Source organism: Papio anubis, chromosome 6 (genome assembly GCF_008728515.1).
Source record: "Papio anubis isolate 15944 chromosome 6, Panubis1.0, whole genome shotgun sequence".
In the NCBI taxonomy this organism is placed as follows: Eukaryota; Metazoa; Chordata; class Mammalia; order Primates; family Cercopithecidae; genus Papio; species Papio anubis.
Window position 1 is genome coordinate 40,325,629 of NC_044981.1, and position 16,266 is coordinate 40,341,894.

The 16,266-nt window shown below is 50.0% G+C and overlaps 1 protein-coding gene across 13 annotated transcripts in view; it reads right to left on the reverse strand.

Moving 5' to 3' along the window:
- CCND3 (cyclin D3) overlaps window positions 1-16,266 on the reverse strand; it is a 125,039-nt gene that overhangs the window by 2,923 nt on the left and 105,850 nt on the right. For 4 of the 13 annotated variants that reach the window (XM_021936567.2, XM_009205160.3, XM_021936569.2 and 1 more), the window contains exon 2: window positions 2,483-2,698. The exons of 2 other annotated variants lie outside the window; for them this stretch is intronic. In XM_021936567.2, coding sequence (XP_021792259.1) covers window positions 2,483-2,653 — 171 coding nt within the window. In that variant the 5' untranslated portion in view covers window positions 2,654-2,698. Of the gene's footprint in view, window positions 1-1,557; window positions 2,444-2,482; window positions 2,699-3,067; window positions 3,956-16,266 lie in introns of those variants that run through there. 7 more of the 13 variants (XM_021936565.2, XM_009205159.2, XM_021936563.2 and 4 more) reach the window with 6 other exon arrangements.

Genomic DNA, 16,266 nt, shown 5'->3' on the forward strand with positions numbered 1-16,266 from the left:
CCAAGTCCACACCTCTTGAATCAACAGGAGGGAGTATGACTCCTCCAATGACAGCCACTGAGCCTTTTCTGAGGTTCCTCAAAGGGGAGATTGCCCAACCCAAGCCACACCCCCTTGGTAGGATATCAGGGACAGGTCCTGAGGTATAGCACCCCACCCCACCCCCTTTAGCTGGAACCCATAGTGCCCCATGCCACTTGACTTTCAGGAGGATAGGCGGAGGCCAAGCCAGACAGGATGGCCCCAAATGATTCCTGAGGGATCAAGTCCTATCCTCACCTACCCAAGCCTACCTGCCAGTACTAGGTTTTGGGAGAAGCCTGGAAGCCTCACCCCAATCCACTCATCATGGGTTCCCAGACCTGGCCCCATTTCTGAGTTGCACACATGAGGATTTCTTCATTGTTTTATCTCAGGAAGGAACTTGTGGGTTTGACTCCTTATTGAGGCAGAAATGGCAACCCCACCCAACCTCTTCCAGGCCCCAGCCACAGCTGTCTCTGTCTTGGCCCCAGCTTAGGTGTCAGCCTCTCAAATCAGTCCCTACCCTCAAAGAGCCCCAGAGAAAACAGCCTGGCCAGAAGTGAGGCAGAGAAATTACAACGCTACTCCCAGTGACTGTCCCAGGAGCCAACTCCTAACTCAGCAGTAAACAGAAGGGACCCAGCTTCTAAGGAAGCATCTGGAAGGCAACTGGGGGTGGGACTCTCCCTATGGGGAGGCAAGGGGTCATGTTTGAGGGAAGGTGGCCACCCTTCCCCATATCCAGGCAACCAGAGAATCCCAGTGTTAACTGGTGGAGAACACACCCCTGCAAGTGCTTAGCTTCAGTGGGTGGCAGCAGCCATCACATCCCTGACTTTTAAGGCAACCTGGTCTAGCTAGAAGACCCAGGTTCTACACTCATCTGCTCAGTGCGATGCTGAGGCAGGGAGCTTTCCCTCCCTCCTTGGGCCTCAGCCTCCTCTGCTGCACACGGATATGGACCAATTGGAGTTCTCAGAGGTCCCTTCCAACCTTGACCTTCTAGGAAGTCTTCTGGGTACTCCACACCCAGCTCAGACAAAGGGAAGAGTACTTTTTGCCTGCACTGAAAAACCCTCATATGTGGGCACACACACCACCTCCATCTTTTCACAAAAAGGAAGTTCCCCTTCTACCTTCCAGCCCCAACCCCTCCAAAAACATCTTGCTCTCTGGCCCTGGAAACTAGCTCCACCTTCAGACTTGCCAAAAACTACCAGATTCATCACAAAGAGCTGTGGAGTCTCCTGGATTCCCAACTCTGGCCTCCTACTCCCATCTCTGAGCTACTTGGCAGGAAGAGGAATCCTGTTCCTCAACTCACAGCAGTCGGGGGCCTCAGTACCCTGGCTTCCCTGCCAGCCAATCACAGCAGCCTGCTTGCTGCCCTCCTCCCTGGGAGATGGGGCCCAGAGACTCCTCTCAGGGTCAGCAGAAGACTTGGCCCGCCACAGAGCAAGGTGGAAGAAAGTGCCAGCTCACCCACCCTCTCCCCCCAGCCCCCTAGGAGACAATCTGCATGTCCTAAATAACCTCTTCCAGATCCAGCAGCTCCCCGGGACTGAGGCTCCTTCTGAGGCGGGACAGAACCGGTGACTTTCCTGCCCTGTCTGAGCCCAGCCCAAGTTTCCAGCAAGAGGCCCAGGGAGCCACTTCCCAAACCACAGGAGTGACAGCAGCTCCCCACAGGGTTATGAAAGACCTTGGTCAGAGAGGGCGGGCCGGGGGAGGGGGCACCATTATCACATCGGAAGCAGCTGCAGCTCACCTCCCTGCCTGTCCCTCAGCTTGGGCCTTTGGCTAAGGGGGGTAGAGGGAGCTGTTTCCACCAGGCCCAAAGCAGCTGCTCCAGTTCCTCAGAATGAGGACAGGAAAGGATTAGGAAGAAGCTGTCTCTTCCGGGATATAAGAGGAAGCAAAGAAGGTGGGATGAAATACATCAGCCCTTCCTTAAAGCAATCAGAGCCTGGCTTTAATTGGCTCTGGGAGGTTTTTCTATCACAAAGTCCACATGAGGATAAAGACTCAACCAAGGCAAACCCCCTCCCCCACATGAAGCACATTCCACTCCCCTACTCCAGTGGGGGTGTGCAGGCATGCCCTTCTGCTGCCAATAAATAACTCATGGTGGCTGCGTAAACCCAGAGGCAAAGTACTAGTGAGTGTAGACATGCAGTTTGACTTGTTGCTATCTGAGAGAAAGACCAGGAAGGAGTGGCATCCCCTGGAGGTCAGGAGGGGGTTTAATGCCTGACTGCAGCTCGAGCCTGGGCGGGAGTGATACTAACCACCACACCACACTGCCCCATCGTTTGTTCCACCCCAATTCCCTTCCCAAAGGTCCTGATCGCCTTGCGCCCTCTCCAGGGAGCAGAAAGCCTCTGATATCTCAAGCGTTCCTTTTCCTGGAAAGTGGGGAGACAGTATGTGTCGGGGGTGGGGGGAGTTACACACGCACCCGCAACTGGCGGGGAGAGACAGCGTGGTCGGTATAGATGCACAGTTTTTCGATGGTCAGGGGCGTGGTCTCGCGCAGCTTGGAGGCCAGCAGCATGCAGACCGCACCCAGGAGCTGCAACTGCGCCTTTCGGGTGGGGACACAGGACAGGTAGCGATCCAGGTAGTTCATGGCCAGGGGGAAGACTTCCTCCTCACAGCGCTGCTCCTCACATACCTGGGGGAGGGCGCACAGTCACTGCTGGGGCCGGAGCGTGGGGAACACAGCAGCGCCGGGGTGGGGGCGCTGAAGTGAGGTGGGATAGGGAGCAAAAACGGGAGAGAGGGTAAGCTACTTACAGAGACAAGGACCAATAAAGGAGGAGGATGGGCCCTCCCCAAGGTGACGCCCCCCACTTCCTCTGCGCGGCCTCCTCCCCTCTCCCCTTGGTGGGGTGGGGGTGGTAAAGTCAAGGAGCCCTTCCTCAAGAAGGATTCCAAACGGAGACTCCCCTCCCCCACAGCGACGGGAAGTGGGACGCAAGGGTCACCCATGGTAGCCAGAGAGCTGGGACCTCACCCCCATCACCGCCACCACTGCACACACCCGAAGGGAAGGGAGGAGGCTCCTGCCACTGCCTCCCGCACTTTTCATTTCCCTGTCGGCCGGAACAGGGCGCGCGCCACCCCCATCGCCTTCCCCGCCAGAACCCCGCGACAGACACAGGAACCGGCTCCCGGGCGGGGGCGGCCGAGCCCAGGGTTTTCCAGGCGCGCTCTCCGGAGAAGGCCGGGAGGGGGAGGGAAGCGGGAGACGCTGTGAGAAGCCGAAGGGGAGACGATGTCCCTGGTCCCGTTTTCTCGGCCCGAAGAGAGGCACAGTTACGGTGCCAAGTGACTGGCACTCACAGTTGGGAGGAGCCGATTAGGGCTCGGGAAAGCAAGGGAGGCAGCTGGCTAGGGTGCCCTAGTGAAAGGCCAGGCCCCGGGGGTCTTAGCCTCGGAGCATCCTGCAGATTGCTGTGGGGACCGCGATGTCCCGACAGGGCGGCCCCGGTGTGTCCAGACCCGGGAGCGGTGGGGGAGGGGGACGCGTCCGGGCGGTACCTCCAGCATCCAGTAAGCCAGCATCTTCCGCATGTGCGGCTTTATCTCCCGCTGCACGCACTGGAAGTAGGAGGCGCGGGGAACGTAGCGCTCCTCCAGGCGGAGCAGGCTCTGCAGGACACGCTGGTCCCCGAGTAGCCGCGGGTCCGGCCCGGCCCGGGGCGCGTGCCGGGTGCCTTCGCAACACAGCAGCTCCATACTCGGGCAGCGCACAGGCAGGGCGGGAGTGCGGGCTCGCGAGTTTCAAGGCAGGCGACGGGCCGGAGAGCGCGGAGAGCGGGTCTGGCGCTGGCGCTGGCACTGCGCGGCGGATCCCCAGCCCGCCCGCCGCCCGCGCGCGCCGCTTCCCTGACAGGCGCCCCGCCCCTCGCGACGATGTAGCAACCGTGGAATGCTCGGACGTCGCAACGCTCCGAGGGGCGGGGCTGCGGCGCCCCGGACGGAAAGGGCTGGCTGGGCGCTCTCCCCTCCCTCCCGCGGCCCCATTGGGCCGCTGAGCGCAAGCCGGCCGGCTTCCGGGCACTCCGGGCCCTCTGGACCACCGGGTGCAGAGAACTTTCTAGGAGGTGGGCCTCCTACCCACCCACGAGCCCTCCCATTTTGCTTCTCGGACTCTAGTCACCCAGGAAAGAATTTTTCTCCAAAGGTCATTCATTCACTTATTCATTCGTCAAACCCTACTTCACCGGCTGCTTGCTCTAAGGAATGCGATAAATAATGTCAGAGTCAGTTCTTAGTGAACACTGCTCCAAAGCCTCACAATGTAATGACTCACTACATCTTCACGAAAACTCGGAAACCGAGGCAACTGTGATTCGGTTGGCCCGTGGCAGAGCTAGGATTGGGAATCTGGCCTTCTTGCTCCAGATTCTGTGCTCTACACCACTGCTAGTTAATCAGTGATCCCAGACCTGTCCCGTGCATGGTCATCGCCTGGGAGCTGGTTAGAAATGCAGACTCTCAGGCCCACCCCTAACCTGAATCAGAATCTGCATTTTAACTAGATTTCTGTGCACTTTAAAGTATGAGAGCTTTAGTCTAAATCAGCATATAACAGAACGGAAAGGCCATGGAGTCAAGGCCTCCTCACCTTGTCAAGTTGGTTGCCCAGCTTTGGACAAGCCCCTAAAGTCGGCCTTAGTTTCTGTTTGGAGAAACTGGACGGAAAAACGAGATTCTCACTGAATCAGTTTCTCCCACAGACTCTGAGATCTACCGGTTGCATTTCTTCCACCTCCCAAACTTTTGGTTACTTTGTAGTTTTACCGGAAGCTGGATTCCCTTGACCAAGAAGCAGACAAAAGACCTCCAATAATGCTCCAAATGAGAGGAGGCTATAGAGGATCCCTGCCCTACTGGGGTCCTCCTGACTTAGGAGACACTAAGGAAGTGTCTCTTTCCTTACTAAGGAAGTAACTAGAGAAATGACACTATGTAGAAGATGTAAGTTCTGTGCCAACCATTTTCTGTTAATTATTATTATTATTATTATTATTTGTTTGAGACGAAGCCTCACTCTGTTGCTCAAGCTGGAGTGCAGTGGCGCCATCTGGGCTCACTGCAACCTCCACCTCCCATATTCAAGCGATTCGCGAGTAGCTGGGACTACAGGCACGCACCACCATGCCTGGCTAATTTTTGTATTTTTCGTAGAAACGGGGTTTCACTATGTTGGCCAGGCGAGTCTCGAACTCCTGATCTCGTGATCCGCCGGTCTCGGCCTCCAAAAGTGCTGGGATTACAGGTATGAGCCACTGCGCCTGGCCGAATTATTCTTTCTTCTATAATAAATTGTATTGTAGTTTTAATATCATAAAATACTCTTTTGCATTGTAGAAAACTTCAAAAATGTAGATAAGCCACAAAAAAAGGAAATAATCATTTGCAATTTGCCATCCAGTAATAACCCTTTAATATATCAATGTTTATTTGGTAATCTTTGTTCTATGAATAAACACACATTTTAAATGGAATCATCACAAACTGTTTTGTAAGCTTTTTTCATTAAAAAAAAATACTGTTAACACTTTTCCATGCCATTAAATATTCTAGGACATAATTTGTAATGGGGACATAGTATACCATCAGCTGAATGTACAAAATGTATTTTGACAAACCTGTATTGGTGGAAATTTAAATTATTTCTCGTTCTTCCCTATTAGACACAATACTGTAAAATATTTTTGGGGTGATATCTTTGTGCACACTCATGATTATTTCTAGAAGTGAATTAATTTCTAGAAGTGGAATTTCCCAATCTAAGGTTATGAAACATTCTAAGGCTTTTGATACACTTCTAATTGCCAAATTTTCCTGCTGAATAGTTAAACCAATCTACTCCACCATCATTACATACCTATTTTTCAAAACAACTCTGCCAACTAGAGAGTGAAAGTGGCTTATTAGTAATAATAAATCTATTTTGGCATATTTTTAGACATTTACATTTCTTATATACATTACCCATTCATGTCCTTAGCTTATTCATTTATAGGGATGTTTGTTTTATTGATTTATAAATGCTCATCAAGTCTCAAAGATATTAACCCTTTTTGTATTTTTGTTTGGTTTTTTAACTTTGTTCATAAAAATTCTTGACATAAATTAATTTTTAAAATCAATATTTTTTAAACTTCTCATTTATAGAAACATGGCACTATGTATAAAAATGTCCCATCAGCCCAGCACTTTGGGAGGCTGAGGCAGGAGGATCACTGGAAGCCAGGAGTTGAAGACCAGCCTGGACAACAAAGCAAGACTCCTATCTCTACAAAAAAAAAAAAAAATAAGCTGGGTGCAGTGGCACAAGCCTGTAGTCCCAGCTACTAGGGAGACTGAAGCAGGAGGATTGCTTGAGCCCAGGAGTTCAAGGCTGCAGTGAACCATGATGGTACATGACGTGCCTTAACATTTTGTTATCATACATTTTACAAAAACAAAATATTTTAGTTCATTGTTTTGACTAATTTTTGGTTCATGGTGGATTTCTTTCTTTTTTTTTTTTTTAACAAATAGAAGGGTTTTTGTTTGTTTGGTTGGTTGGTTGGTTTTGTTTTTTTTTTTTGACACGGAGTTTTGCTCTTGTTGCCAGGCTGGAGTGCAATGGCACGACCTCGGCTCACTGCAACCTCCGCCTCCCGGTTTCAAGTGATTCTCCTGCCTCAGCCTCCTGAGTAGCTGGGATTATAGGTGCCCACCACCCTGCCCGGCTAATTTTTGTATTTTCAGTAGAGATGGGGTTTCACCATGTTGGCCAGGCTGGTCTCAAACTCCTGACCTCAAGTGAGCCACCCCCCTCAGTCTCCCAAAATGCTGGGATTACAGGCGTTAGCCACCGCACCCGGCCTTTTAGTTGCTGATTTATTAATTGAGGGAGGGCCACACAGACTGACTAGTCCTGAAAGCTGGGTGTGAACCTGCAGTATGGGGACGGGAGCTCCTGGTGAGCAGGACTTTAGGAGAGATACTTCTGCCTCACCCCTGGATGAAACAGCCATACCTAGAGCTAGATCATCCCCGACTTTCAGGGCCAAGGACTGGCCACTGGGGAGGCAGGTGAGCTCAGTGCAGGACCAGCACAAGTTCACCAGTTACCTCCACCTCAAAGAAATAGAGGCTCCTCTTGCTTTTTTTGTCTTTGTTTTTCTAAAAGGAAAATAAAGACAAAGCAATGACCGGGGCCAATAGTATGAGGCGTTTCCACCCAGGTGCATCCAATTAGAAAAAGTCAATAAAATGGCAAATTGGAGGAGGAGTGGGAATGGAATGTCACAGGCCAAATAAGAAACCCCAAAGAGGAAGGATACATTTTCTTTCTCTTTCCCTTCATCAAAATATCCCTATCTGGGGCCGGCACAGTGGCTCACGCCTGTAATCCCAGCACTTTGGGAGGCCAAGGCGGGATCACCTGAGGTCAGGAGTTCGAGACCAGCCTGGCCAACATGGTGAAACCCCATCTCTACTAAAAATACAAAAAAATTAGCTGGGTGTGGTGTCCCAGTTACTCCGGAGGCTGAGCAGGAGAATCGCTTGAACCCTGGAGCCAGAGGTTGCAGTGAGCCGAGGTCGTGCCATTGCCCTCCAGCCTGGGCAACAAGAGCGAAATTCCGTCTACAAAAAAAAAAAAAAAAAGTCCCCATCTGAGAAGTAAGAGGGTGAACAAGGTGATGGGTGAGGCCCATCACCCCACAGTCCACATGCCATGGCTTAGTTACCTTCAGACCCATGGAGATGCTGGGGAGAGCCAAGCGAGCCATGGGGCTGAGGACACGGGTGCTAAACAAGGCTCTGGAGTCAGAGACTGCTTTCAATTCAAACCTGGCTCCCCACCTTATGACTTTGAGACAATTATTGGAACCTCTCTGTTTCCTCTTTTATCCAGGGGGGATAATATAATAGCCCCATAATGATGTTCTGAAAACTAAATGAGCAGAAAACGTCTCACCTGTGCCTGGCACAAAGCAAGCATTCAGAGACAGTAGTTTCTGAAATGATTATTATTATTCCCTTTCTCAAGGAGTACCCTTTCTGTTATGAACATGCATCCATAACCCCTCTAAGAAAAGCAAAAGTTTGAGCAGCAAGAGCCCTACTCCTAGAATTGCATCTCTAGCAAATCCTGATGACCTGGCTTATGACGGTAAACGCATGGTCTGGTGTATGGAGAGGACCCTCCAGGGTCTGGAGCCACACCCCTCTGCCACTCCACTCCCTCATTGTGTGACTTTGGCTAAGTTAAACCACCTCTCTGTGCCTGAGTTTCCTTTTCTGAAAATGGTGATAACAGTAGTACTCCCCTATAGAGCGGTTGTGAGGATGAAATGGGTTGATTTGTTTAAAATACATAGAAGAGTGGCTGGCATGTGGTGAACTCTTTTTTAAAAAGTTGTGATTGTGGGACTCAAAAGCACAAAGTTGGCCAGGCACGGTGGCTCGCACCTGTAATCCCAGCACTTTGGGAGGCCGGGGCAGCAGATCACTTGAGGCCAGGAGTTCGAGACCAGCCTCGCCAACACAATAAAACCCCATCTCTACCAAAAAATATATATATATAAATTAGCCGAATGCAGTGGCAAACGCCTGTAGTCCCAGCTACTTGGGAGGCTGAGGCAGGAGAATTGTTTGAGCCTGGGAGGTGGAGGTTGCAGTGAGCCCAGATCACACTACTGCACTCCACCCTGGGCAACAGAGTGAGACCTGTCTCAACAACAAAAAGCATTAAACCAAACTGCACATAATTTAGTTTTTTTTCTTTGAGAATCAAGGAGCTATCTCAGTGCTTACAGTATTCCAGGTCACTATTACGAGCATCTATAATATTTGTACAATATTTCACATTAATCTGTAAAACTCTTTGTCCACTCCTATCAGTAAAAATTGAGCACTCTTCGGCCGGGCGCAGTGGCTCATGCCTGTAATCCCAGCACTTTGGGAGGCCGAGGTGGGTGGATCACCTGAGGTCAGGAGTTCAAGACCAGCCTGGCCAACATGGCAAAACCTCATCTCTACTAAAAATACAAAAATTGGCCAGGTGCGGTGGCTCACATCTGTAATCCCAGCACTTTGGGAGGCCGAGGTGGGCAGATCACGAGGTCAGGAGATCAAGACCAGCCTGAACAACATGGTGAAACCCCATCTCTACTAAAAATACAAAAAAAAATTAGCCACGCGTGGTGGCGCACACCTGTAATCCCAGCTACTTGGGAGGCTGAGGAAGGAGAATCACTTGAACCCAGGAGGTGGAGGTTGCAGTAAGCTGAGATCACACCACAGCACTCTAGCCTGGGCAACAGAGTAAGACTCCGTCTAAAAAACAAACAAACAAACAAAAAAAGAAAACCAACCTGGATGGGCATTTAAAATCTCAACACAGCACTTTGGGCAGCACTACCAAATCAGAGCTGGTGTGAACTGACCTGTTTTCAGTTTCCGTTTTATATCGGAGGCTGCCTTCTTGGCAACGTCACAAGGATGTCCAATAGGCCAGTTAAACTCAACTTCTCCAAAACTGACATCCTGATCTTTCCCCAAAAACCTCGCTCTTCCTACACGCTCATCTCAGAAAATGGCAACTCCATCCTTCTAATGGCTCAGGCCAAACACTTGGTGTCATTCCTGACTCCTCTCTCTCAAATCCCACACAATCCCCACACTCTGATCAGCAGATCACACAGGAGCTATTAATAATTTCAAAATATTTTCAAAATTTACTTTTTTTTCCTCCTTTGTTACCTCCTCTGTCCAAACTCGGTTCTTCCTTGACCTTACTGGTCCTTCACATCCAACCTGCGACCCACTTCTGGTTGATTCTACGTCAAAAATACATCTCCAATCCCTTTCTTTTCTTGATTTCCGATGCTACTCCCTTGGTCCGAGTTGCGTCATCTCTTACCTGGATTACAGTGGTAGCCTCCTGCCAAGTCTCCCTGACCCACCCTTGGCCCTCCAGTCTAGTCTCAACCCATCACTCTCAGTGGCTCTCCATTTCACTTGGAGTGACTGCCAAAGACCCTGCAGCATCTGTACTTCCACCCCATTTCCAGTACTCTCCCTCACTCTGCTCTGGCCACACTGTTCATGGAACACACCAGGCATACATGTTCTCTTTGCACGTGCTGTTCCATCTGCCTGGAATGTTCTGCCTCCGGATATCCACATGGCCCACTCCCTCACTTCCTTCAGGAAATCCAAAAGTTGTATTCCTCTTACAGCCTTTCCTGGCCATCCTACCTAAATTTTAATGCCAGCTCCCCAGCCCTGACACTTCTTATGCTCTTTCACTGCTTTATTCTTCTGCTTACCACTGATCACTAGTATAGCATATACTTTGCTTGCATATTCTGTTTACAGCTTGTCTACTCCCACACCACACCACCAAAAGAGGATGGTATCCAGCTCATAGTAGATGTTCAATAATTTTTTTTTTTTTTTTTTTTTTTTTTTGAGACAGGGTCTCACTGTATTACCCAGGCTGGAATGCAGTAGCATGATAACGACTCACTGCAGCCCCTATCTCCCAGGCTCAAGTGATCTTCCCACCTTAGCTTCCCAAGTAGCTGGGACCATAGGCATACACTACCACATCTGGCTCAATAAATCTGAGTTTATGAATAAAACAAGCTGGATATAAGAAAAACACCAGATGGCCGGGCGCGGTGGCTCAAGCCTGTAATCCCAGCACTTTGGGAGGCCGAGACGGCGGATCACGAGGTCAGGAGATCGAGACTATCCTGGCTAACACGCAGAAACCCCGCCTCTACTAAAATACAAAAAAATGCAGTCGGGCGAGGAAGGGCTCTGTACTCCCCCAGCTACCGGGAGGCTGAGGTGGCAGGAGAATGGCGCAACCCGGGAGGCGGGCTTGCAGTGAGCTGAGATCCGCCACTGCACTCCAGCCTGGGCACAGAGCCAGACTCAGCCTCAAAAAAAAAAAAAAGAAAACACCAGCATACATCACATGATAAATGGCAACTCACATGTGGTAAGGGAGCTGTTGGGGCCAGGACACAGTAGATAGCATGTCCCAACCAAAGCCTGTACCATGGCTTCAGACTTTGCTACACCATAGTAATGAGTGTGGCCATAGATTCTGTTTCCAAGATACATTTTAGATCGGGCACTGTGGCTCACGCCTGCAATCCCTGCACTTTGAGAGGCTGAGTTGAGAGGATCAATGAGGCCAGGGGTTCAAGACCAGCCTAGGCAGCACAGCCAGACCCCACTACTACAAAAGAAAAGAAAAAAGTCTGGGTGGTGGCTCATGCCTGTGTAATCACAGCACTTTGGGAGGCTGAGGTGGGTGGATCACTTGAGGCTAGGGCGCTCAAGACCAGCCTGGCCAACATGATGGAACCCCATCTCTACTGAAAAATACAAAAATTAGCCAGGCATAGTGACACACTCGTAATGCCAGCTACTCAAGAGGTTGAGGTAGGAGAATCGCTGAACCTCGGAGGCAGAGGTTCCAATCAACCAAGATTGCGCCGGGCTGCACTCCAGCCTGGGATAGAGTGAGACTGCTGCCCAAAAAGAAAAGAAATTGGCTGGGCCGCAGTGGCCTCGCACCGTAATCTCAACACTTTGGGAGGTGGGAGGTGAGCAAGACTGGCCTCAAAAACAAAAAAAAAGAAATTTCTTAAAATATCTATATTACTGCCGGGCTGGGTGGCTCACGCTTCGTAATCCCAGCACTTGGGAGGCTGAGGCTGGCTGATCAATGAGGTCAGGAAATCGAGACCATCTTGGCTAACACAGTGAAACCTCCTGCCTCTACTAAAATACAAAAAATTAGGCCGGGTGTAGTGGCGGATGCCTGTAGTCCCAGCTACTCAGGAGGCTGAGGCAGGAGAATGGCATGAACTCCGGGAGGCTGAGCTTGCAGTGAGCTGGAGATCCGCCACTGCACTCCAGCCTGGGCAGAGCCAGGACTCCATCTATTTTTGAGACGGAGTCTGGCTGTGTTCCCAGGCTGGAGTGCAGTGGCCTGATCTCGCTCACTGCAGTGCCCGGCCTGGTTCACGCCCATTTCCCCTCCCACCTCAGCCTCCCCAAGTAGCTGAGACTACAGGCTACCACCACGCCTCGCTAGTTTTGCATTTTCAGTAGACGTGGGTTTCACCGTGTTAGCCAGGATAACTGACCTCCCCTGACCTCGTGGATCCACCCGGGCCTCGGCCTCCCAAAGTGCTGGGATTACAGGCTTGAGCCACCACGCCCGGCCGACTCCATCTCAAAAAAAAAAAATTATATATTACTTCAGTTGAAAAACAGTAACAAAACCATACAAGGCATACATGATGAGCCCATATACTGGGTCTGAGGGACAAAAAGCAGTTTGCAATTTCTAGCTTATAAGCTGCTTGGGAAAAGAAACATCAGATACTAGACTGAAACTGTCAAGGCTCTCCTCACAAAATAAGAATACAACCTATATATTTAAGCAGTTGCTTTTTCTTCCTGTTTCTGGCTGTCTGGGTTCTGAAGAAATGAGGCTTTCCTGTTCTGTCATTCTGCTTGAGATTCCTGTTCCACAGGTAAGACTGAGGTGCACACAGGGCCTCAGGTGTGGAAGGGTAATCTGCTACAGCAATATACTTGCAAAGAGAGAGCTGTCTTTGGTTCTCAGCTGGCAAGCATTCCTCATTCTAGGCAGGAGATAGCACTGGCATTGGTTTGGCACAGTCATTAAGTAAGTGAGCTCTCGATTTAGGTTGATGCCCAGCTCTGCTATTTGCCAGCTGTGTGATTGTGTGATCCTGAGCAGGTTACTTAACTTTTCTGTCCCAGGCTTCTCATTTGCAAACGGGGGATGTTAACAACTCCTATTTCATATGGTGAATGAAGGGATTAATATGGGAAAAGTACCCTCAGCTGTCCTAGGCTCATAGTAGGTGGTCAATAAAGATAGCTGTGATCATTAACAATCAGGTGCCTTATCACGTGCCTTCCACACATCCGGCAGCCCTGGGACATGCTGGACATGGGTCGGAGATGAGAAGCTTCCCCTTTTTTCTTTTTTTTTTTTTTCTTTGAGACGGAGTCTCACTGTGTCGTCCAGGCTGGAGTGCAGTGGTGCGATCTCAGCTCACTGCAAGCTCTGTTTCCCGGGTTCACGCCATTCTCCTGCCTCAGCCTCCCGAGTAGCTGGGGCTACCGGCACTCGCCACCATGCCTGGCTAATTTTTTGTATTTTTAGTAGAGACGGGGTTTCACCGTGTTAGCCAGGATGGTCTCGATCTCCTGACCTCGTGATCCGCCTGCCTCGGCCTCCCAAAGATCTGGGATTATAGGCATGAGCCACCGCGCCGGGCCAAGAAGCCTCCCTTTTAAGCTTCCAGTCTAAAGCGCCTGATATGATGATCCTCCACAACGCAGGAATCCTAAGATGTCATGAAGACAGAAGACTTTTACATGGGCATTTGCAACACTCATCAGAAGTAGGCAGGGTGGTTTGTGTGATAGGAAGGGTGGGCTGTCCTGGGACTGGTGGGGATTGGTGGTTCTGATCACCTGAATTCCATGAAACAGTCATGGTGGCAGAAATGGGATTACAGGAGCTTAGAGAGTAAGTGGGAGTAAGGAGAGAGAAGCAGGAAGAGGGCATCCAGAGAAAGTTCAGGTGGGGGGTCAGGAGTAGTATGTCCCCAGTGTGGCACAACACCCCTGGTAGCACACCAGAGCAATAATAGTAATAATACTATTAGGTAGTAATAATATTAGATCCCACTTATTATTATTTTTTTAATTTTCTGAGACAGAGTCTTGCTCTGCAATTCTCCTGCCTCAGCCTCCCAAGTAGCTGGGATTACAGGCGCTCGCCACCATGCCCAGCTAATTTTTTTTTTTTGTATTTTTAGTAGAGATGGGGTTTCACCAGGTTGGTCAGGCTGATCTTAAACTTCTGACCTCAGGTGATCTGCCAGCCTTGGCCTCCCAAAGTGCTGGGATTACAGGCATGAGCCACCAGGCCTGGCCTAGATCCCTCTTGTTAAGTGCTTTCTCCTAGCCAGTCACTGAGAGCTGTACCACACCTGTTCTGTGAGGTTGAGGTGGTATTATTCTCCTTCCATTACCGATAGAAAAAAGAGAGACACAAAGGGGTTAGGTGACAACCAGTGTCAGCCATACAACTAGCAAGTGTCTGTCTCAATTTGGGCTTCCCAGAAGCAGACCTTGAGACAAGGATTCAAGTGAAATAATTTACCTGAGAGGCGATTCCATGAAGCAGCTAAAGCGGGTGGAGAAATGAGCGGGGAAGGGACAGAGGCCAGTGAAGACTGCGTTATTGTTAACCATGGTGGACAAATGGAGCTCAATCCTGCCTTGGAACTAGGAGACAATCAAAAGTGCATGCTTGACCGCTACTGTACCTGAGGGGTGGGGAAGCAGGGAGATTTGTCTACCAATCCCCAACAGCCATTGTATGAGGGCTGCTTGGGGATGGTGGAGGAGTGGAATTAATTCCCCAGTACTTCCAGCCTTTTTGTGGGAGGGCATGATGGACTCTGATAGTCAGAACAAGCCCTCAAGCAAAGTGACAGTGCCAGCAACTTGGAAGTGAGGCTGGTGCACTCTCAAACGCTAAGTGCCATGGACACCTGGGTGGAGACCAACTGCATGTGCTACAGTGGCAGAGCTGGGACTCCAACCAAGGTAATCAAATGCCAGAGCCCACGTTCTAAGCCCAAATAAATACCTTACGCTCATTTTAAAGTGTGAGTGTGAATGTGTGTGTGTGAGAGAGAGAGAGACATGAAACCTGGGATTTCATCAAGTTTCTTCTTAATGAATAATTTTTATTTTTTAAATATTCCATAAACAATAGAGGGGGCACAAGGATGTGGCAGTTGTGAGGGGTGGCCAATGACAGGCATTGGGAATTGATGGAAGACAAATAAAAGTGCAAAATAGGCTGGGTGCGGTGGCTCACGCCTGTAATCCCAGCACTTTGGGAGGCCAAGCCAGGCGAAATCACCTGAGGTCAGGAGTTCAAGACCAGGCTGGCCAACATGGTGAAACCCCATTTGTACTAAAAATACAAAAATTCGCCAGGCGTGATGGTGTGTGCCTATAATCCCAGCTACTTGGGAGGCTGAGGCAGGAAAACTGCTTGAACCCAGGAGGCAGAGGTTGCAGTGAGCCGAGATGGCACCTCTACACTCCAGCCTGGGTGACAGAGTGAGACTCCACCTCAAAAAAAAAAAAAAAAAAATGCAAAACATTGAGTCTGAAGACTTCGACTTGAGTCCCAGGACCTGGCTCTGTCCCAACTATATATACACAACTGGGCAAGTGTGTCAAAGCCTGTCAAAGGGGGATAACAAGACTGCTTAGAGGGTGGCTCTAGGACTGGATGAGATAATGCATGAGTTAAAAAGCACTAAGTAAACTGTGCAGTGGTAGGTAAATCCAAGGGTTTTGAGTGCCCAAGGAATCTCATGGAGAACCAGTAAGAATGGGGACCCCCATTTTGCCCTTCCTTGTGTGAACCAACAGACCCCTCCCACCTTCACCACTCCAGCCTCTCTGTTGTGATGAGAACCCAGGTTTTGTTGAGCTATCAGGTGGTGTGTTTCAGGGGAGGTCAGGGACTCCCTGGTCTTGGAGGTTGAATCCAAGTTACTCCAAACCAAATCACAGTAATTCCACAAGTAGTTTAGGAATGGGCACTTGCTGTAAATCTGACCAATCAAGTGTGGAGGTGAGTCTGCTAAAGGACTTCCATCAATGGGGCACGGGAGGAACACAGCTTCTTTCCTGCTCTGTGTGAGAATGGAGGAAGACATGCTCATATTATTGAATACTTACTATGTGCCAGGCACTATTTTAAGAGTTTGGAAAAGAAAAAAAAAAAAAAACTCATTTTAAAAAAATGTTTGTTGGCCGGGAGCAGTGGCTCACGCCTTTAATCCCAGCACTTTGGGAGGCCGAGGCTGGTGGATCACTTGAGGCCAGGAGTTCGAGACCAGCCTGACCAACATGGCAAAACCCCATCTCTACTAAAAATACAAAAATTAGACCGGTGTGGTGGTGTGCACCTATAGTCCCAGCTACTCCAGAGGCTGAGGCAGGAGAATCACTTGAACCTGGAAAGTGGAGGTAAGCTGAGATTGCGCCACTGCACTCCAGCCTGGGGTACAGAGCAAGATTCTGCCTTAAAAGAAAAAAAAAAGCCAGGTGCAGTGGCTCATGCCTGTAATC